General features: G+C 56.5%; 2 protein-coding genes across 8 annotated transcripts in view; both read left to right on the plus strand.

Annotated features, from left to right (window-relative positions):
- Positions 1-22,886, plus strand: part of HPSE2 (heparanase 2 (inactive)) — a 110,141-nt gene extending 87,255 nt beyond the window's left edge. For both annotated transcript variants that reach the window (XM_062610420.1, XM_062610422.1), the window contains 6 exons: positions 4,096-4,189; positions 6,735-6,841; positions 7,943-8,057; positions 20,630-20,775; positions 21,779-21,925; positions 22,008-22,886. In XM_062610420.1, the coding sequence (XP_062466404.1) occupies positions 4,096-4,189; positions 6,735-6,841; positions 7,943-8,057; positions 20,630-20,775; positions 21,779-21,925; positions 22,008-22,173 (775 nt within the window). In that variant the 3' untranslated portion in view covers positions 22,174-22,886. The remainder of the gene's footprint in view (positions 1-4,095; positions 4,190-6,734; positions 6,842-7,942; positions 8,058-20,629; positions 20,776-21,778; positions 21,926-22,007) is intronic.
- A 117-nt stretch (positions 22,887-23,003) lies between these two features.
- HPS1 (HPS1 biogenesis of lysosomal organelles complex 3 subunit 1) lies at positions 23,004-27,760 on the plus strand. 6 transcript variants are annotated; one of them, XR_009963158.1, is made up of 18 exons: positions 23,004-23,229; positions 23,308-23,445; positions 23,518-23,660; positions 23,880-23,988; positions 24,187-24,347; positions 24,424-24,526; positions 24,619-24,723; positions 24,803-24,872; positions 24,951-25,018; positions 25,569-25,736; positions 25,808-25,987; positions 26,059-26,126; positions 26,243-26,365; positions 26,467-26,531; positions 26,708-26,853; positions 26,927-27,065; positions 27,198-27,280; positions 27,539-27,592. XR_009963158.1 is itself a non-coding variant. In XM_062610412.1 (18 exons), exons 1-18 carry the CDS (start codon positions 23,131-23,133, stop codon positions 27,699-27,701), a joined length of 2,124 nt encoding a protein of 707 aa, XP_062466396.1. In that variant the 5' UTR covers positions 23,004-23,130; the 3' UTR covers positions 27,702-27,760. The 6 variants fall into 6 exon arrangements, 5 of the variants coding, with proteins under 5 accessions (XP_062466396.1, XP_062466398.1, XP_062466400.1 ...); XM_062610412.1 differs by having other exon boundaries at positions 26,934-27,065; positions 27,539-27,760; XM_062610414.1 differs by having other exon boundaries at positions 23,005-23,229; positions 26,952-27,065; positions 27,539-27,760.
- Positions 27,761-27,882: the final 122 nt, after the last annotated feature.

Below are 27,882 nucleotides of genomic sequence, written 5' to 3' on the forward strand. Positions count from 1 at the left end.
AGGTAAATGAAACCAGCTGCCCAGGAGCCAGTGCCTTCATTAAACATGGGATGATGCTCGTGGTCCCATGCAGCAAATTGTGAATCCAGAAAACCATTTTAAAGGCAGAACAATACCTGAGGTGACAGAATAGAGATGTGTAGCTTGCCCAGGTTTCCCTAAGTACCTTGGTGCCTGGCACTGTCCTTCTCTGGGAGCTGTGTGCACCCTGGCCTTGCTGCCTGCCAAAGAACAAGGGCATTTCTGACTGGCAGCTGTGCTCAGCTCTGCCTCAGTACTGCTCCCAGCTCTTGTCTTTGTGCCTCAAGCCTTATGCTACACTTCCAGCCAGGAACAGGGGCCAGGAATTCCTAGCACTGGCACAAATCCCTTCCCAGCCCTTGGCTGAGTCTTTCCCTGCACCGTGCTCTGGTTTGGCAGCCTCTAGAGTGATACAGTCACACCTCCTTTTGCAAAGTGCACTGATCTCATTCTGGGTTTCTAGGGCATATATAAATGGGCTTTTTAGAAATGGGGTAAACAGAAGGGGTAGAGCTGGTCGCAGCTTTGTATAGTACACTAGGGCACACATACTGGCTGTATATGGCCTTTCCTCTGAGATGTACGTCTCACCTAGGATTTAGCTGCTAGCTCCCTCTTTTCCTTGGCTGGCTCTTTTCATGTCCCTGCAGATTGTCTGTCTACAGAGATAATGGTGTTAAACTGGGGGTCACAATGAGTCAGTTCTGCATGTAATTGCCTGTATCTATTCTCTCCTATATTATGATAAACAGCATGGTCTGTGCCCACGGTGGGCATGCTGATATCTCCTAGGCTTTGGGACCAGCTCTGGTGCTGCACCATACATATGCAGAACCCACTGGATGATCTGCCAGCCTGTGCTGGAGACAAAAAGCTGTTCCGTGAGCTACATCTCCTCTGCTGTCATGGCTGCCAGAGACCCTGCGGAGGGTTTGTCCCCTCCTTTGGCACTTGGCAGAGCACCAGGAGGGGAGGATGTGGATGCTGCAGCCCCCGGGGCTGGATCAGCCCGGCTGCCTGTGCACCGTGCTGCTGCCTGGGGAGGTGCTGTCAGCGCTGGAGCTCTCTGCAGCTGCTGCTGGCTTTTCTGGAGGTTGGAGAGTTCAGGGTTTTTTTCAAGTCAAGTGCACTGAGTCATTGCAAATATCAGCAAAGCTGCAGCCGTTGCTCCTGGGAATAATCCACGCCTAATGAGCGCTTCTCCTGCTTTAAAGGCCTGTCAGTTGTTTACATTTTGCAGATTTCTATACTGTCTTCGCTGACAGTTAAAGCTCAAGAACAAGAGCCCTCCTCTCAGTGACAAAGCCTATAGCTGGAAATGGCTTACTCGTTCTTGAGTAGCCTGGTACCAGCAAAGCCCTCAGTGCCCTCTGCCTTGCAAGCCTTGTGCAGAGGGTGCCATTGTCACTCTTTCCCAGTCTGGGAAGGTTGAAAGTACTTGCTGGTGTCTGAGTACTTCCTAGGCAGATCTGCACGAGATCCTTTCTCATCTTACAGGACCTTGCAATTGTCTTCAAGCTCTGCTTAAATACCCGAAGCCGAGGCGCTCTCCTCCTCACCACCCCAGGAGATGTGCCACCACCAAGATCTCCTGATACTGCAGCCAGTTTACGTTTGCTTTTCATCCCTCCACCAGTCCCCATTTCTCTGGCTTGTTAACGGAAGTGTCAAAAACCCATGACCATGGAACTGTCCGGAGGCAATTCTCTTCCATGCAGGGTCTTGGCTGTGCTCAGCACAGCAGCACCTTCCCATTGCCTCCTCCATGCAATCCCTGGGAGGCAGAAGCTCCTCTGGGGCTGTTCTGGAGAGATGCTCCTCCCCCTTGGCAGAGCTGCAGGTTAAAGCACACTTTGTGCTTGAATGAGAGGATGAGAAGGTACAAGCCTGCCTTTGCTCTCTGAGGGGTTTATTCTGAGGTCTCTCTAACTCCATCTTTTCCCAGTCAGTGCAACCTTGTTTTTTTATGGCCTTTCCGCCAGTTTTTGGCCCAGGTGATGGGGTTTTTCGTCCACAGCAATCTGAAAAAATCGTTTCTGTTCAGCTCTTAAGTGCTGTGCTAAACTCCAAACATCTGCCATCCCCAGAGTCCATTCCTTTGTAATTTTGCCTTAAAAAGTAATCTCTGTAAACCCCACCGCTGCCTGCTGCTTACAGATCTGCTCTCCTCCCGGCATCCAGTGGTTTGATAGTGTGTAAGTGATTGGAACAACTCTGAACACTTCCTAAGTGCCCCCCTGGAAATAATCTCTGCCCTTAGCACTTTCCAGTCATCATGGACATACAGAATTGCCTCTTGCCTCCTTCTCTGCATTACACACCATTGGAATGAAACTGGGATGTGACTGGCATGATCCCCTGCTTTGCTGGGGATGCAGCTGGGACTGCATGCTGGAGGAAGGGCTGCCAGAGGAGATTCTTCTCATGTAATGCATTTGCAAGTTGACCCTGTAATGCATTTCTGTTCTGGGACAGTTTGTGCTGGCACTGTTCCCCCTTCACCATAGCCCTGCACAGTTTCAAGTGCATTTACTCTGTTACCTGGAGCAGTGAGACACAAAACCCCTCACTGAGCACTCATGCATGCTGCACATGTGGTGAATGCTCTGGCTGAGGCTTAGTTAGCTCACAGCATCCTTTGGGGATGCTCCTGCATTCCAGCACCCAAGTGAAGCAGCCACTGTGGCTGCTACAGCAGCTGTCTGGTACAGATGAGATGGAAGTTATGGAGAGATCAGTCCTGGAAAGGTGAATCCACCTTTCTTCAGACCCCAGGTCATCATCCCGTTATCCATCCCAGCACCCATGGCTGCACTGAAGTCTGTGGAGAGAGAAGCCAAGTGAATGTGGCTCCAGTGACAGATGGGAGGCAATGGCTGAGCCCCAGACCCTTCCTCAGGAGGAGCTAGCTGGGATTATCTCCAGCCACAGGGTGTTTGCACTCCAGGGCAGACTGCTTCACCTTATGTCCTGAGCCGGGAGACAGTATTGAGGCATTTCAGAGCCTTCCTCCCACACCTAGAGACAGATGATTCACATCACGATTGGCAGCACTATGGCTGTGTTTTATATAAGCAAGCACATGGATAACAGGAATCAGTCTCTGTATGGGAAACACACCTTGACATTCCCAGAGAAGAAGGGATTTATGTGAGAGCAGGACTTGCCATGCAGGTAACAGCCCTGGCATTTCTTAAGTGGGAGATCAGCTGTGGATTTGCTGGAAGATCAAGCAAGGAAGCTGCAGGTGTGCAGGGATGCTGGGAGCAGGGCTCACTCTGATGCTGTAGGTCTTCAGCCTTTGCACTCCACGGTTGCTAATCCTTGTTCAGAAACACCATCAGAGCTGGAGTGTTATTACTGCAGCAGGATGTTCATGAACAGTTCTGGTTCTGGCAACTCTGGACCAGTAGAGGCTCTGTACAGTCCCCCCTGCAGACCAGTCGTTGTATTGAGAGTGTCCCATGACAATGCAGTTATTCCCATGGCTGGGAGCACAGGCAGCCTCTCCCATCCCCTCCTGAGTGTTGTGATTGCTCAGGACCCTTCTCCCCTCTGCTGTCCAGTAGCAATCATCCTGGGCCCAGGGGGATGACCCAGGGGATGGGTTCAGACAGGATGAGCCAGGTGAGTGGAAGATCTCCCAGCATCTCCCTGGTTGTGGACTCCAGGAGTTACTATCACAGACACTGTGCTGGAGGGTCTCTTTCTGTGGGGTCTTCATGAGATCTGTGCAGAGGGTGCTGCAGAGCCTTTGTGGGTTGGGTGCTCCCAACCTTTGGCATTCTGGTCCCAGCATTTCACCAGCAGTAGTTAAGAAAGTGCTAAACCTCCCATGGTTTCTGCGGTGCAGGGTGCTCAGTGTTCAGGAAGCATCCACCTCACACTCTGCTTGGAGGCTGAATGCATTTGCCAGACACAGGCACAGCCAGAGGGCCAGGATAGTTTGCAAGCAGGGACTGCCCCAGGGCAGAGGAAGCCTCTTGGCATGGGGCAGCAGCAGGAGGGGAGGACATGTTTTGAGGCAGAGCTATTCCCAGCTCTCTGATCCCTGTCTTCTTGTTTTCCTTCCAGTTACTACATTGATGGCCGAGTGGCCAAAGTGACAGACTTCCTGAAAACGCGCCTGTTGGACACACTGTCTGACCAGATCAGGAAAATACAGAAAGTGCGTGAGTGCAAAGGGTCTGCAAGGGGCAAAGAGGTGCCGTGAACCCAGCCTTGGCACAGCTTGGGGCCGGGGCTCCAGCCGCAGCACCAACGTGCTCCCAGGGGAGCTGGCATGAGGCCGGGGGAAGCTGTGCTTCAGCCTCAATCCAGTGAGACCTCCTGCAGGGGATGTAAGGAAAGATCAGGCAGCATGATGCCTGGCCTGGGGTGGGATGCATGGCAGGGAGGGAGGGAAGCAGTCACAGGCTGCAGCGTGGTGTCCTGGGATGTGGGCTGGATGCATGGGGCAGGCGCATGCACTGCCATGCAAAGCCTTTCTAAAGCAGCTGGCTAGCTTGAGGCGCCCATCCGCCTGTTCCTGAAGGGAGCAGCATATAACATGGGTATTGTCTAAAACTTACTCCCAAGGACAAGAAGAGGGAGCAGCAAGGCAGTACCAAACCATCCCGAGCACGTGTCTGCTTGGGAGGGAGCTCCTACTGCAGTATCTTGCCCCACTTGCTCACAGTGCCTGAAAATGCTGCTTGCAAAGTTGTGACAGTTGCATTTCCAGGGTGGTTTTCACCAGTGGAGAATGATGGTCATTGTAAACAACTGTATGTTTGTTTCCCCTGATCCTGGTTTGACTGTGTTATAAAACCCAGCTGTGCTGGCGTGCAGTGTCAAAGCCCATGGCCCTGCCTGGTGAGCACAGCCTGCAGCAAGTGCTCCTCTCCCCACTGGCCAGAGGGAATGAACTTGCACCTCTAATAACTGGGTAGGTGATGGGGCTTTGCAGGGTTCCCCCACTTTGACTGATATGGGGGCCAGGGCTGTGACCACCCTGCTCAGTTGTCAATCCCTGAAGAAATAAGGAACACTCAGTGAGCGGGGAAGGCTTTAGGGACCAGAGTGGATGTCTGTCTTGTCTAGGTTTTCATACCATATCAGTCACCACAATGTCTTACTGTTGTAATTCCCACAGGGAGAAACCATAGGATGCGTAAACAACTCAAAGAGGCCCTAGGAAAGGGGATGCGAGGGTCGGCACAGCAAAACTGGAGGAGACGAGCGGCTTGCCGCGTCCTCTGGCACAAGCTGGGAGTCATCCATGCATGCGGATGATCCTCCTGCTGCGGGGAGGCGTGGCGGGTGTCTGGTGGGATCAGCATGGGTGACATCGAGAGGCACTGTCTGACCCTGCTCCCACTGCGGGCACAACGTGACACAGGAGTGGTGGCACGAGTCCCAGCTCTGCTGCACGTTGGGAACTTGCTGGGGAAGGAGCAGGACACCATCCATCCCCAGACCAGAGGCAGCAAGGAGCTGCCCTCAGTGTGGGTTGGCTGAATCCTCACATCCATAGGGCAGGATTTGGTCTGTGTGAGGCAGGACCAGGGAAGGACTCTCCTGGGAATGCCAATGTGGCTGAGGAAAAGCACAGCACTGGGTGCTAATAGCCTCCAGCTTGGCTTTGAGTCCGTGCATCCTGCCGGAGCTGATTAGAGCAGCTGGGCTTGTCCACTTCCCTGTTTTATTGCTTCCTCTCTGACTGGGGAAGGTGGCGGGCTTAGATAATTACAGGCAGGATGCCAACACCTCTGGGGCTTCAGTCAGGGATGTCGACTCTCACAGGCTGTGAGTGGGAGGCAGCCCAGAGCTGGCGTATTTAACATCTTTGAGGGATCCCAGTCCATCCAGCACATTCCAGCTCTCCTCACTTATGGGGCAGAATCTGTCAGGCTGCATAGAACACTCCTCAGGCCGCTGGGTTTGCAGACATCTGCTCACAGGAGCTCATCACCCAGCCTGGACAAGTGAGATTGCGGGAGAGAGGATGGGGCATTGCATGGTGCTGGATGTTGTCTGCACAGGGAGAGAGCAGTTCCAGCCATCCAAGGCCTCCTGTCCTGCTTGGCATCTCACAGGGGTTTGTGCTGCCAGCTGGAGCCTAGTAAGGGGTGCGACAGCACGCTCAGACCTAATGTCCTGCCTCTGCCAGGGATCCCCTCAGGTGGCAAAGCAGCCCCTGCTCAGCCATGGGGCTGGATCTACCCTCACCCAGCAACATCCACTGAATTCCTCCCAAGTGCCCACCGTTCCTCCATGTGCCTCCAGGACATGTCCCAGTGCCCAAACACCACAGAGCTGTTGGGGCTCGCGTGCTCCCTGTGCCTGGCAGCCACCTTGCATGGGGACATGGAGAGCTGAGGTGATGTGGCAGGACAGCCTGCAGAATGGAGAGTGTATGGACACCACAGGAAGGAGCAGGGTCTGGTTTGGGAGCATGAGAGTACATTTGGGATGGCATGTTTGGAGCAGCTCCAGAAGATGGGTAGTGAACATGGGGCAGTGGCAGGAGAGAAAGGAACAGTCTTCCACCACCCAGCCATGGTGAAGACATCTGGTGACCATGCCAGAGTTAGGCAGGCACTGCCTGCACAGTAGCACTGTTACCAAAGGTCTCTGTAAGACTTCTCAGGGCATAGCACAGGAGATGTCTGCCTTGGATCTAAATCACAGGTTCGTGAAAGCCATTTTGGTTGCTTTTGTCTCCGGCGCAGGTAGTGAACACATACACACCAGGGAAGAAGATCTGGCTGGAAGGTGTTGGTGCAACTTCATCCGGAGGCATGAACAACCTCTCCGATTCCTACGCGGCCGGGTTCCTGTGAGTTATTCCAGCTCACCGGCACCAGGATGCTGCCAACCCCATGAGCTTGGAGGGCTTGGGTGCTGCAAGGGCTCTGCAGCTGGGAGGGGGACAGCTCTGTGCCCAGACACCACATCTGTACCCCTCTCAGGACTCCCCAGCAGCCTGGACACTGGTTTTTGATCTGTAGTATCCCTATTACCTCTCCTCAGCTCTGCTTTCCTGCAGGTGACCCAGGCTCTGGCATACCCAGAGAAACAGAGTAAGGAGGGGACCACTCGGGATCCCACATGGGTACCCACTGTGTGCTCACAGGGCATAGGTATGGAAGGGAGGTGTGATCTGAGCACGCCAGCTGTGGAACCCAGGGCTGGAATCCCCATTGGCTTGCCTTGCTCAGCAGCTCAGGATCACCTGGGCTTCCTCCTGTTCTGCATCTCTGATTCAGGCTGCAGCCACACATCCCTGGGTGCATTTACTCCTGGGACACCTGCCCAAGGGAGCACTTGTCAGGGCTCTGCGCTGGGAACCATTTTCTCTCCTTCCAAAGCTACAGTAATTCCTGGCTCCTGGGGCTTGTCTACTGGCAGGGCCCCATGGCATGGCCATCCTCCTGCAAAGCCCAGGTTCAGGTCTTCAGAGCTGGCTGTGATCACAAAAGATGGAGGAAGAATATCCACACGTTCGGGGGAGGTGTGGGGACATGCCTGGGGTATTGGGGCTGTAACAGGCTGTGAGGGTTGAAGACTTTGCCCAGGAGGTGTGAGGAGACAGGCTGGTGCAAAGGTCCAGTCCCCCTGCTGAGACACGGGGTGCAGAGTTCTGCAGGCTGGGGAGCACCCCAGGCTTTGGGCACAGGGCTGTGACGCTGGGGTGCACACAGAGGCTGAGGCACCAGGGTGCCTGCACCAGGGGCAGAGGCATGCAGGCTTTCTGGGCAGGGATGGTAGGAGCTGGTTAACACCCAGCTCACAAAACCACCTGAAAGCTTTAGCTCAGGTGCTGGGAGCAGGCACCAGGTTGGGTGCATTGGAGTGATGCCCTGTGCAGGATCACACCTGTGCCACTGGGGCTGGGTGATCCCCCACAGCGTCCCAACTCTGCTCCCTCCATCCTCAGGTGGCTGAATACGCTGGGCTTGCTGGCCAGCCGGGGCATCGACGTGGTGGTGCGGCACTCCTTCCTCGACCATGGCCACAACCACCTTGTGGACCACAACTTCAACCCCTTGCCGGTAGGTCTGCCTGGGGGCATCGCACTGGCTCTGGCTTCTTCCCGCTCATCTGGGGGGGATTCTCTCTTTGTGGCCTGTCTGAACTCTGCTTGAAAATGTATTTTTCCAGATCTGTTTCTTGCTGCATTAATAGAAGGTGTTAGTTCATGCCAAACACATGTTGGAGGCAGATGGGAAGGTAATACCTCTTTAGCTGAAGCTTCATCTAGTGCCCATACTCCGTAGCACGGAGGGAGGCTGGTGTCACCAAGGGATGCCAGCTCAAACTTCAGAGTTGGAGGAGGAAGGGATGTGGCAGAACCACCACGCATGGCCCAGGGCCAGGTGCCGGATTGCTAGTGGTGAGCTGGGGAAGGCAGGCTGGAGCCTCAGCACCCCACTTCAGATCTCTAGAAACCAAGGTGAAGGACATTCCCAGCTTCACAGGCAGCAGAAGTCTTCACTAGCATCCTGCAGCATCCCTTGTTCTTAAAAAATGCCAGGGCAGGGAGGAACTCCCAGCACATATGGTGCTGATAAAGAAACCATATGAAAACCCTGTTAAAAATAGCAGGTTTCCTTTTCCTGAGGCGGGGGGAGCTAGTAAGTACACTGGCTTGTAAGTGGAGAGCCTGGCAGCTCAGCTGGAAGCCCTGCATCTTCCCCTGAGGGGGTTTATCGGTCCATGACCCAGCAGACACTGCCGGCAGGCTGGGGATCAGCGTCAGAGAGGTGCACAACCCTGATATTGTGAACTTGCCTTTGATGCTGCACTGGGGCCTTGGGGCAGCTGCAGGGGTCAGAGGCTGAGGGACCCACATCTTAGTTGGCTCTACCTACTCAGCCAATGAAAACAGCATCTCCCCAACAGCATCCCTGCACATCAGGGGAGGATGCAGGAGGGGTTGGTGAGACAAGATCTGTGCTATCCCCCCCCAACATGGCTCCGGAGAGCAAGCCAATGAGCAGGAGAGCACAGTCTCCTGCCTGTGCTACTCCTAGAGCACCAAGGGCTGCTCCCACATGCACCCCTCCAGTAAATGTACCTGCAGTTCTGGGGGCCCTGGGCCAGGGGGAGCTTGGGACACTGAATTTTGAGATGACTTTCAGGATGGGGCAAGCACTTGGCAGATTTCTTCTGAAAAGCCAATTCCCTTGGCCAAGCCACATCATCCACCCATCCCCTGGGGCCTCAGCTCCTCCTTGCCCACCCCAGGATCACTCCTGACTGGGTGGGGACAGTTGGTGGCCAATGGCCATCTCACCCAGCACAATGGGCCAGTGGGTGGCCCATGTCCAGCTCTCCCAACACAGTGGGGCAGCAGCCCTGGAGCGGCTGGAGCAGAAGTGTACTTCGGAGAGGCATTAAAGCCAGAGAAGGAGTTAGAGGGATAAATCCCAGGCTGTTAAACACAATGAAGGTCTTTAAAGTGGATTTTGCTGTTGATTTAAAGATAAGTCTCCTAATAAGTTAGATGCCACCCTCCTCATGGCTGTTTCCTCACTGTCCCATGTGCTTTGGTGTTGACATCCCACATCCCACCACTGTGTTCCTGCACAAACACTGGCCGGTGCTTCCCTAACCCCTTTCCCTCCACTCCTGTGCTGATAAAGAGCCACATGCAGATGCAAACTGACGGAGGGTTTAAAAGCTGCAAACACCAAAAAGCCCAGTGAGACCAGACCGTGACCTGCAGCCGTGCTGTTCCCGTGGGAGCTACCAGGGAGATGAAAGCCGCTGACTGTACCTGTGCGGGGCCGCACTGTGAAATACAATCTGCTCATTAGCTGCCACGACAAAAGGGTTTCCACATGCTGGCTGGGCGTGAGGTAGCTGCCTGCTGAGAGAAGGGCTGCACTGACACAGCATCAATCACAGCTCCGGCTGGCAGCTCCTCAGCAAGCTGGGAGTCAGGGCTGCGCTCCCTGTAAGAGCCTTTGCACCTCCTCCCCTGCCAGTGCTGATCCCTGCTTGTCAGATAACAGGACAATGTGTTCTGGTGCTGACCTGAAGGGAGCCTTTTACAGCAGCATCCTTAGGTGCCAGGTAGTTGCATGGTCCAGGGAGAGTTTTCTGCACGGTCCAGGGATGGTGCAGTGATGCAAATACAACCTCCATCCTTGTGCTAAAGAGCTTCCCATATAAAGCCAAGCGATTTGTAGTCCATCACCATAAGATCACTATGCTGCTGCCATGTGAGCTTTTCTCCCTGACCTTCAGTTGATCCTGAAGCCGGTCCTTTGGATGCTGCTGGTCTTGTTCATGGTAGTACTGCCTTTATTTGGGCATATTACAGCAGATGGTATAAGGAAGCTTGTGAAAAGTGGTATAGGTGATATGTTGGGGGACCAATGTGGGAGTCTCAGCTTCTAAATCACATTTCTTCCTGCCTGTCTTCTGGGACTGCAGTGCTGTGGGAATTTGTTATCTTCAGGGGAAGGAGCAGGCAAATCACTGCACTGCTCAACGTGTAGCAGGGTTATAGTCACTGCTGTGGCCCATGCTGTGAGCTAGTGAGGGGTAGGAGCACGTTGGGTGGGCAGAAAGCAGAGCTCCTCTCTGGCCATGGGCACTGCACAGCAAGCACAGTCAGCCTGGTGGGACTTGCTTTCTTTTCTGAGTGTCAGCCTTGGCTTGAAAATAAACTTGTAAACTCTGGCCATTTTGATGGGAAATGTAAGGGCACCTGGGAACAGCTGCTTTCAGGCAGGGATGCAGTGAAACTGTGAAGGTGGAGGTTTAAGCTGATCTATCCTGGGCTCTCATCTTTGATGGTGGTGCCACCAAAGTCCCATGTGAGGGATTGGTGCTGCAGCAGGGGAAGGTGAGACCACATCTATGAGCCCCTTTCCAGGTGCAGACCTGATGAAATGGGTTTCTTTTGCTGGATTAATGGGGAGCAGAGTGGGAGAAACTGGACAACATGAGGTTCCCTGCCCCTGACACAGATGTGATCAGGCTGGGGAACAGAAATTCTCCAGCTGCCCTTAATGCAGGTGAGCTCAAGTGTTTTAATACTTTGTTATTTTTGAGATAACTTTTTAATGTATGGCTGGAGTGCTTTTTCTTCATGAACGATTGAGGCAGCCAGCTGTATAATAGTCCAGGACTGTGCTTGAGAAGCCCTTCAAATAAAGCCTTTTGCAGGTACATCAAACTGCTTGCCTGCACCTAAGCCCATCTATTCATGTGTGTGGGAGAGAGGAGCAGAGGAGAGGTTGGGCAGGAGCAGCACTGACATTTGCTCTTCACAGGCCAGTGCCTCTGAAATGCTGCTCTGGCATTTAGTAGGTCTAGGCTCATTTCAGGCACACACTGTACATACTCCATCTCTCTTTCCTTAATCTCTCTCTGAAACAGTCCAGAGGGATGTAATACAATAAATATATTGCATCTCTCTGGGTTGTTTCAGAGAGAGATTAAGGAAAGAGAGATGGACTATATGCACTGTACATACACACAGGTGGGTGTGAGTTTTCTCTTCAGATCATTACTGCATGTTAAGGACCTTTCTGAACACTCTTCCACATGGCACTTGCCTCTTTTTCATCCATCCCTGGTAGTTATTTCTGCTCCCTTAATGGGCAGTGCTGTAGCGTTATACCTATGTGTGGAAAAACTTGGGCAATGCAAATCCGATGGAAATGCCAAAGCTGAAATCCCAATTTTGTGGCTCCTCTTGCACTTTCTCCTAAGGACTGTGAATGGTGAGACACTTGGCTCTCCTGGGTCAGATAGATGATAAACTTCTTTTCTGCATATAAGTTTCATATGTAGCATGAGAAAAGCTGCATATGAAAGCAGGGATCACAAGGTGAAGCAATGGCAGGGGCTGCCTGCTCAGCTGTGGTAGTAGAAGACAATATGATATTGCCTGTGAATTGATGGCGTCCTTGAGAAAGCATTGCAGCAGTGCAAAGGTCTGTGCCTGACAGTGCCGTGGTTGGACGCTTGGATGCTGCAGGTGATTTTTCACCTCCTTTGCTTAGCCCAAAGGAACTGAGGAGCTCAATGGGAAAGTTAGTGCCTGTCCTAGACAGGGGAGGACGGCTCAGATTGGGTCTGTCCTTAGTGATCTGTCCCCTTCCTAACCGGGCTTTCATAAAAGCCCTGGTGTGATGAGCTCGGTGCCAGGCTACGGCTGTCCCCAGCATCTCTGCGTCCCGTCCTCAGGGCAGAGCCATGGTGCAAGCCGCATCCTTGGGATGCACCTGACCATTTGGTGCCAACAGCACCTACCTGACCCAGCCCCAGCAGGGACCAGTTGGCCTCCCTGGTCTCAGGGCGCAGAGGGGCAAGGGGCCCTCTGGTGAGGGGCCGTGCTGGGTGCCAGGGGCAGGAGAGTGTCCCCGGGCCGCGCTCCCTCCTGCTGCACGTACGCGCTCCCCGGTGCGCTCATTAGCTGAGCTGGCTTGGCGGGAGGCGCTGCTGACGGCAGCTGGGGAGCTCCCCGCCGCCTCCCGGCCGGTGCCTCTCCCTCCGCTGCGCTCTGCAGTAGGGGGCCCTCCCCAGCCCAGGGCTGCGAGGCCAGGTCCTCACCCACCAGCGCCCACCCCTACCCTGCCGTCCGCTCGCTGGGTGGCTGCGGGGCTGCTGCGCAGGGCAGCGTCCAGAGGCAAAGAGAAGACCCGCCATGCATAGAGGAAAGCGCACAGAGAGCCCTTTCCTCAAGCGCTCCCGCTCCAGCCGCCGAGCCCGGCCAGCTGGCTGCGGGGCTGCGGGAATTGAGCCCCGCTGCTGCTCCGGCCCATCTGCACACCCAGCACTGAGTCACTGTGCTGCGCACATGCAGCCGGACGAGCTCCAGGGGTAGGACTGTGGCTGCTGTCATCCCCGTCCCGTCCCGTCCCCCAGCGGGGACCCTTGGCTTTGGGGTCGTTGATGGGAGATTTGGGCTGCAGGATGCCATGCGCCACACAGGCAGAGGATGAGGCATGGTCCCAAGCCTGGGAGCGACAAGGGGTGGGGAAAGGGAGCAGGTCCAGTGGAGCCTGCACACACATGGAAACTGTTCCTTATGACCATAAATCTGCCACGTGGGCGTCTGGCACCCCCATCTGCCCCACATGTTGGAGCACTGGCTCTGATGGGAGTGATGGCTGCAGACAGAGAAGGGTGGGAGAGGCAAGAGTGGGCAGGAGGTGTGTGTACAGGACGTTCACTTGGGCGGCATGTGGGAAGGATAAAATCCCAGGCAGGGCAGTTGTGCACAGCGGAAAGGCTCTCCCAGGAGAGGTGCAGCCAGAACATGGCCTGCTGAAGGGCAGAGTGGACCCTGCAGAAATCTCTCTGCCAGCCTTTGTACAAGTGCCTGAAGCAGTTCTGAGCAGGGCATCCACTCCACTTCCTTGTCCTTTCAACCATGACCATACCACATCTTCAGGACCCTGTCATCCTCTGCTTTCTGCATCTTCACTGCATTCAGCCTTCTATAGGAGCCATAAGTCTGCTCTGAAGCTTGTTTTATCTGTGAACAAGGAGACAGATTTAAAGCACCTAAACTCTGCTTGCTGTCACAGCAGATTCAGGGCCCTTTCCTTCTTAGTGCAGCATAAAAGAGTCTCTGAAGTACATATGCTTGGACTCTCAAATTCATCAAAGCCATGCTGTGGCCAGCAGCTGGGGCACCCATCCGCCAGAGCTGCGGGACATGTGCAGACCCAGAGCCAGGCTGTTCCTCCTGAGCCAGAGCCTGGGGCAAACATACACTCCACCTGGGACCACCAGCAGCATCTTGTACTTGATAGGATCAATACAGCAACTGTCCACATCTCTCGGAGGCACCATGCTAGTGACCTGCCCTCCTCAGTGACAGAGGGGACCATGCTGGGGCCATGGAGGAGGTGGGACAGCAAGACCTTTCCCAGGGTGGTCTAGTGCTTGTCAGCAGGAGGGAGGGAGTCACATTATGGTGAAAAGCAGCAGCGGAACAGAAAACAGCAAAGAAATTGCGTTTGATTTCCAAGCCTTCTGATCTAGTGGCTCTGTTCCCTTCCTGTGGCCTCCATTGCCTGGTCCCTGTTAGGGAGAGGTGATGACAGAAGAGAGGTTTGGCTGTTCCTCCATCTGCTCAGCTCTCCGAGAAGGTGGGGGCGCTGGGGACCAGCTTGTGCAGGGCAGCAGTAGGCAGGGGCCACTTCCCACTAGTCACTTTCACAGCGTCTGGCCAGGCAGTCCCCTTGGTGCCAACAGTGCCTGGCAGCAATTCCTGTGGCTGCTGCTTCCACAGCAGGAATTTTGCCTTTAATGTCAGTGTTTGGTCTTTCTCCAAGATGGGGAAAATGAGAAGAGACAGAGACAAGGGAGAAGGATTGAGCAAAGGGTGTAGCAGCTTGAAGGCTGGGAAGACGTGATGCTCATTGGAGGCTTGGAGGGTTGTGCTCCTGGCACTGCTGGGGAAGACCCCTGGCTGTAGGATGAATGGCTGATGCTCACCCCAAACACAGATCTTGCGATGCTGCTGGCATCAGTGGATGAGAATGCTGCTCTCTGAGCCCATGGGAGCATGCACATAAGCAGGTTGTTAGGGATGGGAGCAACTCTCCTGGCTGTCCCCATGTGCTGCACTTTGGGACTTATTGCAGTTGTTATAAAACGTGACCTGGTTTCCTTTCCCTAACCACGTGTAGATATTCAGTCCAAAGGGCTAGACAAGAGCCAGCCTGCTGTAAGCTCCTATAAGTGCACAACACAGCCACAGCAGCAACTGTTCTGTTCTGTTCTACAGAGCTGCTCCTACCCTGGTTAGTGGAGTCGCTGCCCACCCTCACTGTGCCTGCCTCCTCTCCCTTCTTAGTTGAATGGCACTGAGGTGCAGGACCGCAGGACTGCAGCCTCTCACATCACACTTCAGCCTAGACTGCTTGCAGCAGAGAAAGTTGCCAGGAAGATGTAAAGGCGGAAGGCAATGCAGGAAAGAGTGGTGTGAGGTGAGGAGTTCACAGCCGTTAGAGCAGGAAGGAAGAGGATCAGCATGTTGAAAGCAATGGATACCCAGGCAGAGACATCAGCTTCTTCAGGGGACTGGTGGTGGGCACCAGCAGGGACCGATGATAAGCAAGAAAGGAGCTGGGTAATAATCTGATCCTTTCATAGGTGCAGGTACCTGGATCAAAGGAAGGGTCTGTCCTGGCCAGGACGGGCAGGAAAGTGTAGGCAGAGCAGAGGGAAGAGGCAAGGGGACACTGCTGCAGCATCTCCATCTGTGCTGCCCCATCCTCCCCTGCTGATGCCACCAGCTCCTGGCACTTTGAAGCCCCCTCATTTTGGGCTGGGAGGAGTGGTGTTTCCCATTCATAGACTCTCTCTGAGTGTCCCCGTGATGCGCAGGGCACACCTGTAAATTATCCCAGTGTGACAGCAAACACTGTAGGAGACTGCTCACCAAGCTCTCAGCTCTTCAGGACCTCTACAAAAGGAGGGTGCACACAGAGTAGCAAAAGGTTCACATCTCTGAGGATGGGTGTGAGTGAGCTGTGAGGACAGCATCAGTGCCTGCTCCCAGAGTTGATAATTTTGGTTTCAGCAAGTATTCCCTTTGGATAGAGGCTTTGCCCCACTTTGCTGGTCACAGGACCTTGCGCACGGTTTGGGTGAGAAAGCATCAAGCTCCCACAGTCCAAGAAGCGTGTAAAACTCAGGGATAATGTTAACAGCGGCATTAGTCCAGGTTTGCTGAAGGAACAACCAGCCATGGCTTGAACAGGATGTAAGGACCTCCGCAGGGAGAAAGCTTTGGATGACGAGGATCGCTTTAATCTAGTGGAAAAGAGAAAACAAGAACCACTGGTTGGAAGCTGAAGCCAGACAAATTCAAGCTGAAAATAAGTAGTATTGTTAATAGTGCTGATGTTTAACTGCTGGAATGGACTCCCTGAGAAGTGGCAGCTTCCCCACCTCTCCAAGCCCTCACAACCACAATCACTACTTTTCTGGAAGATGCTTTTGCCAAAACAAGCCATCAGGCTCAGAGGAATAAAAGAGCAAAGCGCTGTCCTGTGATATACAGGAAGGCAGACCAGCCAGCCCTTTTCTCCATAAGGATTGCTTGGACTATGGAAAAACGCAGGAGAAAGTGCAGGAATGGAGCAGTCTGTAACCGGCTGGTGAAACTCAAGTGTGCCTGAGGGATGGAGAAAGAGCTTGGGCAGGTTCAGAAGAGGGAAGAAACAAGAGGAAGAGGAGGAGGGCCGGCAGCAGCCAGTTGATGCCAGTGGTGACACAGGGTCACAGAGCCATGCCCCGCAGCCCCAGCCAGAGGAGGCTGTGCACCGCAGGGTCAGTAGCCATTCATTTGGAGTTTGGCTGCCTTTGCTGTTTGCAGTCCCTGTGAGACTGAAGGGCTATGGCTCCACTACTCAGTTTTCTGGTTATGGCAATGTCTTCTCACACGTGATGAGCTCAGAGCTGAACTCAGGTGGGCTGTAAAGCTGCTCTGCTGCCTCCAGGAGAGAGCACTGGCGATATGCTCCTGTGCCCTTCCTGGTGGTTCTGGAGACCTAGTCAATAGGTCTGTCTGAAGGTCTGCCTGATCAGCCTTGTGTCTCCAAAAGCTGCAGTACCTAAAAGCTCTTGCAATGAATTAAGATGTGCAAACAGATCAAATGGGACCCTCTGGGTCCCTGCCTGGCCTTTCCCTATCTAATGGAATGCTTGGGGGTCTTCACTGGCCCCATGGGGTTCAGAAGATGTGTCTGGCCTGAGCTCTGCACATCAGCTCACTCGAGACAAGCATCCTCCTGCCCTTAAATCAGGGGTTCTGGCCAGGAACATCCTGAGGTACAGGATGGCTCTGCTTTCAGGTGTTCCTTGCCTGCAGCTCTGGGGGCTGCAGTGGCAGCACCACTTAATAGGTCTGCAAAGTAATTAAAGCAAGAAAGCTCCCTTGAATTCCCGCAGGACTAATAGCAGACCAGACTCCTGTCTGCTATTCCTCCTCTACCACTACAGCTGTATTGCTGGCTCAGCCCTCACAACGGGAGCTCTCCATGACTCCAAACCCCAGATCCTTTCTGCTGTTGCACCGGTTGGAGACATGAATCAAGCTGGGCATTGCCACAGCAGCCTCTGCCAGGTTGCCTGGCACTGTGTTGTAAGGCAGGCACTTCTCTTTGCAAGGGGCATACGGATGCTGCCAGCCCAGGGGCCACACTCACGCAGGGTTTGCAATATAAGAGGAGGTGCCAGCTGCTGTCAGAGGTCCAGGAAGAGACCACTGATGAGTGGAAAAGTCATCCTGGTTGCAGCCAAGCTGGGTTTCAACAATAACTACTTCTGAAGCTGGTCCCCATTTAAACAGGAGCCAGCAGCTGCAGGTGCCCAACAGCCCTGCTGTGGTTTTAGCTGGGGTTTGCTCATACTGGTGGTAGGAGCAGCCTCTGGTCCAGCTGGGAGAAGTGCCCACCCTGGCGGGCTAGTTTCCATCATGCTATGTGTGTGTGTAATCCGTCACCCAAGTGTTCAGCATCACCAGCTCCTGGTAATTTATTGCAAGGAACATGACTTTGGCCCCTGCCTCAAGTGGGCTTGTGGTGACGCAAAAAGCTGCAGCTGTCTTCAGTGCTTCCCTGCAGTCAGCTGAAGAGCTCAAGTGCCTCAAGGCCGGGCTGACGACTCCCTTTCCAGCCCCAGGTCATTTTTCTGGCCCTCCTTTGAAGTCTCTGGTATTTCCACATCCTTCCCTAAATGAAGTCTTTGGAGCTTGCCTTGCCAGCAAGCCTAGGTGAAATCACTGCTCTCCTCTCACCTCCTGCAAATGCTGGAGGGACAGGTTGGTCCCCATGCTGCCCTAGGGGCATTGCCTGCACCAAAATGCTGCACATTCAGAGGTGGTTATCTCACACTGCAGAACAGCTCACCCTGCGTCACTGCTGACAGCCTTACCTGTCTTAGGGCACCTGCATAGTAGCTCAGAAAAGCTGTGTACCCTTAGCTGGATCAGAAGCTCACAAAATGTGGCCATTGCTTCCTGGAGACACAAAGCACATGTCCTTGTGAGATGGAGATGCTGAACAGCACAGCTTTGCCTGTGAACTGCCACAGCAGGAGCCCCAAGGTCGGCTTCCCAGCTCTGCAGGGGAGCAGGGTTTGTCAGAACACCCTTGGGAAAAGTGTACATTGAGACATGAGATTTGGCAGCAGATTGTGGGGCTGGGCAGCTCCTTGCACCCTCACATTGCAAATGTTGCTGTTGCTGAGCCTTGAGAGTGGAGGGACACTGGCATCAAAGCAGCAAACCCCCAGGAGACCACCCTGCCCAGAGGGGTGGGTGCTCAGCCAGAGGCTGGGCCTGCTCCCCATTGTGCCAAGGCCATCATAAGCCCCCTGCAGAACAACTCGAGACCCATATGTAACTTTTGAGGGTGGCCACGAGGTCTCTGGCCTGTGCCAATCCCATAACTTGTGAATGAAAGCAGCATCTCGTCAGTGGAAATATAAGAGGACATGAGAAAACCCAAGGGGGCTGCTTAGAGAGACCTAAGAGCCTGAGCTGACAGGTAGCTAGAGGCAGTGAGCTCAACATGGGGCTGTGCAATCTCACCCTTGGCCTCACCATAAACTCAATTACTCATCCAGTGACACTTGCTAATCAGGATGGCTCCCCAGGGAGCCAGGAGTGTGCCAGGCACTGCTTCTCCCAGCTGCAGTGAGCCTGAGCAGGATGGCATAGCATAGTTTCCCACAGCAGAAGGCTGGCACAGCCCCTCCAGCATGATGCAGGCAGGGGTATCCCCAGGATGCCGAGCAGCACTGGCAGTCTTCAGGGACAGGGACCCATGGGCCTCAGGGACAACACACGTCTACAGTACTGAGCCACTGCTGCTTGACCTCCCTGAGACCTTTGGCCTCTTGGCTGAGCCTGCTTGGGGTGCACAAGCCTCTGATTTCACCCTTGTATCTCCTCCAGTGCCTCGGGTTTGCAGGGGAAGCAGTTACCAGGCTGGTGTGGCACAAAGCCCTGTGGTTTTGGCCGGGAGCAGCAAGAGGAAAGCAGGAGGCAGCTTTCCCTCCATCGCCGTGGCAAAAGCTTACACAGAAAGTGGGTCTTTGTCAGGCCAGCCTAGCACTGCTGAAACATGTCAGCTTCATCTGAGCTGGGCTGGGGAGATGATGGGGATGGCAGTGTGGTCTGGCCAGTGGTATTTGCCTTGTGTCAGTTGCTGCTGCAGCACTGCTCTGTATTTCGTATCCCATCCTTTCCACCCAAAATGCATGTTAATAGTGGCTGTTTGAGGGCTTCCCACCCATGGGACGTATACATGTATGAGGGATCTGCGCTTCCACCTGCCCATCCTGCCCTGTAGCCTGGGACCCTGGAGAACCCATTCCCACCAAGATGCTCCTCTGCGGTGGCATACCCCATATAGGCACTATCCTGACCAAGCAGGACTTTTCTCATGCCTCTCCAGGCAGGGTGCAGAGCCACAAGATGCTTGAGGGGTGCTCCTTTTCACACCAGCAGCACTGCTCACTGTGTGGGTCAGACACTGCCAGGCAGAGCAACCCCTGGTACCAGTGTGACCACCACTGCTGGGTGGTCAACACTGCCCACAGGGATGGGGGATCACCCCAGTTTCTCTGGGGCAGCCAGTCAGGGTTGCACAGAGGAGGTTATCCAAAGTGCTCATGTGTGTGAGGATGCCCCAGCACCCAGGCGCTGCCCAAGGCACCCACAGGCAGCACCCAGAGGGACAGCATAAGAGACTCCATCTCACCAGCACCACCAGGGTGCTTGGAGCAGCAGCAGGGCCAGAGCCCCATCCTGCAGAACAGCAGGCGAGCGCCTAAGCCTGCCCTTTCCCTTCCCACAACCCTGCTTCATTTACCACACACCTCCCAGTCTGCAGCAGATGAGTGGGGGGGCCCTGCCGGCAGTGGCCTCCGTCACCACACAGCCTCACCTCCCTCGCCAGGGCTTGGGGCCCATCCTGTGTGCAGAGCGAGGCCATGCCCTGGGGGAAAATGTAGTATGTGGTGATGTAATTAAAGACTGCATCAACACGTGTGCAGGGCATGAACAGTTCCTCTTTCTAGAGTGCTTGACTTTCCTGTGCTATGTTCATGGGTGCTTAACTCCACAGCAGACATACCTCTGGGAAGTGGAGCACCCTCAGCAGCATGGCCATGAAGAGAGCTGGGGAGCACAGAGGGCTCTAGTGTGCTCCAGCCCCATGTAGAGACTGGGCTTGAGGGTGACCTGTCTGCTATAGAGACATCACCATCCCATGTGCATCAGCTGGAGCTGCTGCACAGGTCTGCAGCACGGCTACGTGCAGGTCTGTGGGAACATGCAAGGGCATCCAGTGCCGCTCCCCATGCTCCATAGCCCAGCCAAAATCAGCTCCTTTAGAGGGTATCCTTGTCTCTCAGTGTAGGCAGAGCAATGTATTCCTCCCTTAATCTCTTTTCTGGAAACAGCTATGCCATTTGGGCTTTGACTGCATGAAAAAGCTCACACCAAGACAGACTTCTGGCACACGTTTTTACCCCAGCAGCCAAAAGTTTGCTAGCAGGGAAGCCAGCCTCTCCTGTCCGCTCCCACTGCAAGCCAGGGGGGCTGTTGTGCTGCTGACTGTCCCCTCTGTCCCCCTAGGACTACTGGCTGTCCCTGCTCTACAAGCGCCTCATTGGTCCCAAGGTGCTGGCGATACACGTGGCCGGTCTCCAGAGGAAGCCCCTGCCTGGCAGGGTCATTCGTGACAAGCTTCGCATTTACGCGCACTGCACCAGCTACCACAAGTAAGAGGGCTAAGGGAGGTTGGAGGTGCAGGGTGGGGATAAGCAGGACCCCCAGCATATGGGGACCATCGCAGACATGCTGGGCAGGAGCGCAGGGGCTGAGCAAGGCGGGTTGGCTTCCCAGGCTACTCTCTCGGGCGCTGCTCTGGCGCTGTCACAGCAGAGGGAGCGCACGGGAACAGTGATGCCTCCGATGAAAGTCACGGCAAGCCCGCGTCTGGGAACGGGGCCGGCCGGGGCTGGTGCAGTGGCCACCGGGCAGCCCAGGCAGCAGAGATCAAGGGGGTGGATTTCACACGAGGGGCCCCCGGTCGGTCGGGTTACCCGCAGCCCGCGCTGCCAGGGAGCCCGGCCTGGTTATTGTTTCGCTGATAAGGTCTTTGAAAGCGCCCCAGCGAGCCGGGTGGGGGCAACCACCTCCTCCGCAGACACAAGTTGCTATTGTGGAGGAGGAGAGACTGTTTCTTTACACAGACCAGATGCTTTCAACATGCCTCCAGCTCAGTAGGAAACCTTGTCCAGTAACTGACAGGTGCAAAGTGCTTTATAGCCTTTGTTTGGGGCTGCCTGATTAGGCAGGGACAGAGGATCAGTGTCTGGACCTGTCATTTAGGTGCCCAGAGTGGTGGGGGCAGATGCCACTCATGCAAAGAGCTCCCCTCCGTTCTCAGCCCCCTCATTGCAGGGCTTTGGAGGAGCTGTCCCGGGATTGCCACCCCACTTAGGACAGCAGCACAGCACCCTCTTAAGCTGTGCCACCCCTGGCTAAAGAGGGGGAGGCTGGAAAGGTGTCATTGTGGAGCTGGGCTTCATGATGGGGAGGTGGCATCTCCATGTGGAGGGACAGCCAGGACAGTGATCCTGGCTGTCCTGATCACAGTGATGTCCCCTCTGGATGGCTGCATGAGGCCAGTTTTACAGAGACCCCCAAACCCCTTCTTGGAGGCGATGCTCCTTGGGCCCGTGCCAGCACAGCCCTCAGCTCTTGCTCTCTCCTTTGCAGCCACAACTATGTCCGCGGGTCAATCACCCTTTACATCATCAACCTGCATCGATCCCGGAAGAAAATCAAGTTGGCAGGGACGCTGCGGGATAAGATCGTCCACCAGTACCTGCTGCAGCCCTACGGCAAGGACGGGCTCCACTCCAAGTAAGTGCCATGCTGGTGACTGAGGCTGCCACCACTGCCCTGTCCTCGATGCCACCACCCTGACCCTCTCTTGGTTGCGCAGGTCAGTCCAGCTCAACGGACAGCCGTTGGCCATGGTGGACGATGGGACCCTCCCCGAGCTAAAGCCTCGTCCTCTGCGCGCTGGCCGCACCCTGGTCATCCCTCCGCTGACCATGAGCTTCTATGTGGTAAAGAACGTGAATGCGCTGGCCTGCCGGTACCGATAACCCACGGCTCAGAACTGACCAACCGGCTCTGCTCCTGCCCCTGCGCACTCCCCAGGACACACTGCCTCCTCGGCAGCCCGCACAGCCGGGCCACGTCGGGCAGGCATCGTGACGTGCTGTTGTCCTCGCACCGTCCGGCTTGGCACCCTCTCCTGACCTATGACTGCAGAGCTCCGCTTGGCCATGGCCACCATCCGTCGGAGCGGTGCAATGGCGAATTCGCAGGGCCTGCCGCCATCCATCCCACAAGCTGCAAGAAGCACCCGGGGTCCGGTGCCCACCGGCTGTCGGGAGGGCTGGGGCACCCTATCCCTGGCTCCTCAGGGTGACCCTCCAGCAGCCAGGTCCCCCTTTGGTTTTCACCTCCCAGGACGGCTGGCAGCGCTGCCGGTGCAGAAAGCGCATGGAAGCAGCTCCCTCTGCTGCCGTCAACCTGACCGGGACAGGCGCGGGGATGCTGCCGGGAGAAGGGGCGCCGGGGGCCACACGGGGCGGGGATCGAGGGGCCGCGGCTGGAAATGCTGAGAATTAAATGATACAGCCCGGAGCGGAGCGGAGGGAGGCGGTGCCGGCGGGCAGCCCCGGCCCCTCCCGAGCGGGGAGCGGCAGTCGGTGAATGTGTCCTGACCGGGAGGAGGGCGGTGTCGAAGGCAGGAGCAGCAGGGGCGCGTCGAGGCGCTACCGGAGGTGTAATAAAGTTGGGCTGTCAAACGCGCCGGTGTCTTCTCTCCGCCACGGGCCGGGGCAGGGGCCGGCGGGGAGGAGCGGGCGGCCCCGACGCCGGTGACTGGGTTCCGCGGTGCAGTGCCGCGCCGGACCGCTGGGGGCGCTGCGGGCACTGCGGTCACGCGCGCGGAGCAGGAAGCGGAGCGGGGCGGGTGGAGCCGCGTGGTCCTGGTGCCCCTCCGCCGCCTCGGCTGCTGCTGGGGGTCTGGCCGGGCTGGGCCGGGCCGTGCCATGCGGTGCGTCCTGATCGCCAGCACCGCGGCCGAGCTGCTCTTCTACTGGGCTGATGCCGCCTTCCTCCGCCGGCTGCGGCCGCCCCACGGCGGGCAGGTGGGGCGGGACGGGGCGGGTGCGGGAGTGGAGGGGGTGCGTGGTGCGCGGCCGCTGACCCGGGAGCGTGTGCCCCAGGGTCCGGCGCTGGAGGACAGCCTCAACACCCTTTTCGCCCCCCTCATCATCTCCTGCACGGCTCTGCTGGAGAAGCTCGCCGACACCTACACTTGCTTTGCGACAGAGCGCGGGCGGCACCTCCACGTCCTGCACATGGTAGGACGGGCACCGGGAACCGGGACCGGGGCGTAACAGCCGGCCCCGACCTAACCCCGCTGGCGGTTGCAGTTCGGGGACTGCCTGTACATCGCAGTGAACGGCGACGGGACGGAGAGCGAGGATGACCTGCGCCGGACGCTGTTCGTGCTGCGGCGCTTGGTGGAGATCCACTGCGGCCTCGTCACGCTCGACTCCCACCTCGTCCGCAAGGAGTGAGTGGGCACGGCTGGCATGGGCTGGCCCCCCGGGGTTGAGGGGCAGCTGACTTCATGGAGCCCCGGGGGAGGTGGGATCAGGTGTCTTCAAGCTGAGACCCCCCGTTTTTGCATCAGGACCCCCTGCCTGCTGGGCTGCAGCTGGATCTTGGGGTGCCCGTCCCCCCGCAGGGAGGTGACAGTCGTCAGTCAGCTCTCTCTCTGTGGCTGTTCCAGGTTGCGACCGGCCGATTCGGAGCAGCGGGAGCGTGTCTGGAGCCTGCTGCGCGGCCTGCTGGAGACCTACAGCCGCCTGCGGGAGGAGGACCAGAGCTTTGCGGTGGAGGTACCGTGTGCTGGGGTGTCCGTCGCCTTGGGGTGTCCCAAGGGTGTGCTGCTGCATGGAGTCTTGGGATGTGGGGAACAGCTTTTGGCCAGGGACTTCGAGGGAGCTCCCTGGAGCAGTGGAAGCTTCGACCTGACCCCAGGGCTGTGTGGCTGGGTCTGGGGGGCTAAGCAGCTTTCCCCCCTCCCTGCATCCCAGGCCATGGAACGGCTGATCCACCCTCAGCTGTGCGAGCAGTGCATCGAGTTCCTGGAGCAGCAGGTGGTGCAGTACATCAACTCCAGCCCTGAGCGTGGTGGGGATGAGGTGTGTCATGCCTTCCTCCTGGTGCACACCAAGCTGCTGGCCTTCTACTCCAGGTGAGTCCGGCCCCACCACTCTCCCCTGGGCAGCTGCTCTCCCTCCCAGTTCATCCTTCCCTTCTCTGTTCTGCAGCCGCAACACCAGTTCCATCCGCCCCGCTGACCTGCTCATCCTCATCCTCCTAGTGCAGGACCTGTACCCCAGCCAGAGCATCGAGGAGGAGCTCAGCCCCCAGGTGCTCCAGAGCAGGGTGTGGGACACAGTGGGTCGGGATGCCCCCATGAGGTGATGTCTTGGGAGAGCTTAAATTTTTCCCCCCTGTGGAAGCCCACAGCAGAGAAGGTGCTCCCCCAGGGACCCAAGAGAAGTGAGAGCATTCCAGTGAGCAGCCCTGGCTCCCATGGAGCTGCAGAGAAGGACTCTGATGACCAGGTGAGTCCCTGGGATGGGGACCTGCAGGCTGGGCTGTCTGCATCACTCCCATTGCTGACCCAGCCATTCCCACTGGCAGGACACAGATGATCTCTCTGTCCCTGAGGTCTACTACACTCCTGAGCCTTCTCCAGGCAGGCACAGCACAGGTGAGTGCCCAGCAGGGTAGCAGCCCCCTCCCTGCATGTGGGGGCGGCAGGGAGAGCAACCTGCCATGCTCCCTGCAGGCAGTGAGAGCTGGTCAGAGGGCACTGAGATGCTGAGCACCGGGGAGGTGGATGCTGCAGATGTCCAGGTGAGCAAGGGGTCCTGCAGTCCCTCCTGGCCTGTCCTGGTGCTCTTGTGGTCCCTGTTCCTTGTCACTTGTCACACAGAGCTGTGTGCTGCACTGTGGGTGCCCCCGGCTCTAGGGTTAGGGTGATGCCCTGTGTCTGCCACATTGCATAACTGTGACACCGCTGACCACCTCTGAGGCACTGCTTACAGTCTCTGTGTCCATAAGTGTCAGCGTGGAGGGGCTGGGGCTCGCTCAGAGCAGTCTGGTGTCTTCCTCTGCTGCCTCTGGGCTTTCTGGGCTGCTTCCTTGACAAATGCCACAGAGCCTCACACACTCTGTGCAAGCAACTGGGAGCCTCGACAGAAGGCATTTGCAGCCTGTCTTTGCAAGCAGCTTACCCACTACTTGCTGCTCTTTTGGGGCCCCTGGGCACTTTGCTCACTGCTGATCTTTTGTCACGTGGTCTCTCCAGCTCCCTTGGTAAAGTCATGCCTGTTTGCAGCTTTCAGGGCATTGCTGTGGGCTGTCCCATCTCTTCAGGGGCTGAGCATCTCCTTTCTCTCCCTAGATGGCGGAGGACTTGCTCCAGACCTTGGGGCCTCTGGTCCCTGAAGCTTCAAACCCCAGGAGGATCTTCCTGGATGCCAACCTGCGGGAAGGTTACTGCCCCTTGCTGCCACACACCATGCACTGCCTCCCGCTCTGGCCGGGCATCTCCCTCATCCTCCTGACCAAGGTGAGCTCACTCCAAGGTGAGGGATGTGACACTGTGCTGGGTCCTGGCTCACCCATATATCCCTTCCCCAGCAGGGCCCGATGACCCAGGTGGCCATCACCTTGTACCAGCTGCTGGATGGTTTCTTGGTGCTGGAGAAGAAGCTGGAAGAGGGGCTAGAGGCAGGAGCCCCACGCTCCTACACATTTGTGCCTGAGTTGCGGCAACGCATGGACAAGTTTGTGAAGAAGCTGAGCGGGCAGGACATCCAGGTGGGAGTGGGAATGCGAGGGCCCCATCCTGCTGTCTCCACTGCCTGATGCTGAGCCTGGTCTCTCTCTAGTTGCAGAACACCTGGGTAGACTTCAAAAATAAGATGTTTTCCCGGACCGAGCCTGGAAACTCCCTGGAGTGAGTATGGGATAGGTAGAGAAAGTCTCCAGGGCAGGCTGGGGGCAGCGTGGCTGTCCCTGCAGTGCTGGGGACCCAGGGGCCAAACTCAGCAGCATCCGTGTCTTCCGGCTCAGGCTGCTGCAGGCAGTGTCCAACATGAAGCGGCAGCTCTGCTCTGTGTACCGCCAGCTCTTCCTGACTTCTGCCAGCCACAGCCTGTCCCAGGGGCTGCGGGACCGTGCCCAGAAGCTGATGAAGTGAGTGCATGGGGTGGCCAGCATCCCCAGGGGACTGCCCCGCACCCAGCTCTGCTGGGGCTTGGTGGGTCCTGGCCTCCCACTGTGCTTCCGCTTGGCAGGGAGAAGCTGCTGGACTGGCGCGACTTTCTGCTGGTGAAGAGCAGGCGCAATATCACCATGGTGTCATACCCATCCCTGCGGCTGGGAGCCCAGCCCGGCGAGGAGGGGTCCCCAGGGGGGTAGCAGAGGTGGGAGTGTGACAATGTACCCCCATCAGTGGGCTCGAGGTGGGGAGCGTGGTGGGTGAAGGGGCTGTCCTGGGAGGGCACCAAAGTTATTGGACACCCTTAACCTACCCCACGTACCTGGAGGACTTTCCTGGCCTGGTGCACTTCATCTATGTGGACCGCACGTCTGGGCAGATGATGGCACCATCGCTCAGCATCACAGAGAAGTCCAGCTCAGAGCTGGGCAAGGGCCCCCTGGCCACCTTTATCAAGAGGAAGGTACTGCTTGTGGGGCTAAGGGTGGGATGGGGGACCCCAGGAGGCGGTGATGGTTGGAGGGGTTTCTGCTCAGGTTTCAGGTGCCCCTTGTCCCCCAGGTCTGGTCCCTAATCACACTGGCCCGGCGATACCTACAGAAGGGCTACACGACGCTCATGCTGCAGGATGGCGACTACTGCTGCTCCTACTTCCTCTGGTTTGAGAATGAGCTGGTATGTGGGGTCAGATAAGGGCTGAGCCTCTCTTCCCCAGTACCTTCTCAGGGCAGGACTATAGGCACAGTTGGCTTCAGCTCTTTGGCAGTCTCTTGCCTGCTCCTGCCCTCTCCTGTCATCTTTCCCAAGGGCTACAAGCTGGAGGTGATGGAGGTGCCAGTTCTCTCTGATGATTCTGCTCCCATTGGGATGCTGGCAGGAGACTACTACAGGTGAGCTGTCCCCAGCCATGTTGCTTGGCACCAGGGCCTGGGGCTGTTTAGTGATGCTGTCCGCACTGGGATGTCACTGCAGGATGGTACCAGTGCTGTGGTGTCACCAGGCTTGCACCAGCCAATCTCCCCAGCCTGGTGTGGGTGTCCTGTCAGTAGACGGGTGCTGTGTCCTTGCCTTCCTTTCTAGGGGGAAGGTGGTTAAAAAGGGGGTACTAGTCTGCACTGTACCTGCTGAGCCCCCCATCTTCTCTCCAGGAAGCTGCTGCGTTACTATAGCAAGAACCACCAGGCAGAAGTGGTAAAGTGCTATGAGCTGCTGACCGTGCACCTCGGCATCATCCCCTCTGAGCTCGTGGTCCAGCAGGCCTGCGACTTGGCCCGGCGCCTCTGGGAGCCCTCCCGCATCCCCCTGCTCTGAGCTGCCTCCAGCCACCTCGGGGCCAGGATTAAAGCAGGGCTGTGGGTGTTCCCAATGCATGGACTGGTTTCTCCGTGTCTGTGCTGTCAGCTGTACCTGTAGGCAGCCTTCCCATCCTCCAGCCCTGCTCCCCATGGGCTTCGCTGGCACCCAGCAGCCTTCGGGGACGGGTGGAGAGTGG

This window comes from Pezoporus occidentalis, unplaced genomic scaffold, assembly GCF_034315485.1.
Source record: "Pezoporus occidentalis ecotype Australia unplaced genomic scaffold, CSIRO_AGI_Poc_V1 ctg147, whole genome shotgun sequence".
In the NCBI taxonomy this organism is placed as follows: domain Eukaryota; kingdom Metazoa; phylum Chordata; class Aves; order Psittaciformes; family Psittacidae; genus Pezoporus; species Pezoporus occidentalis.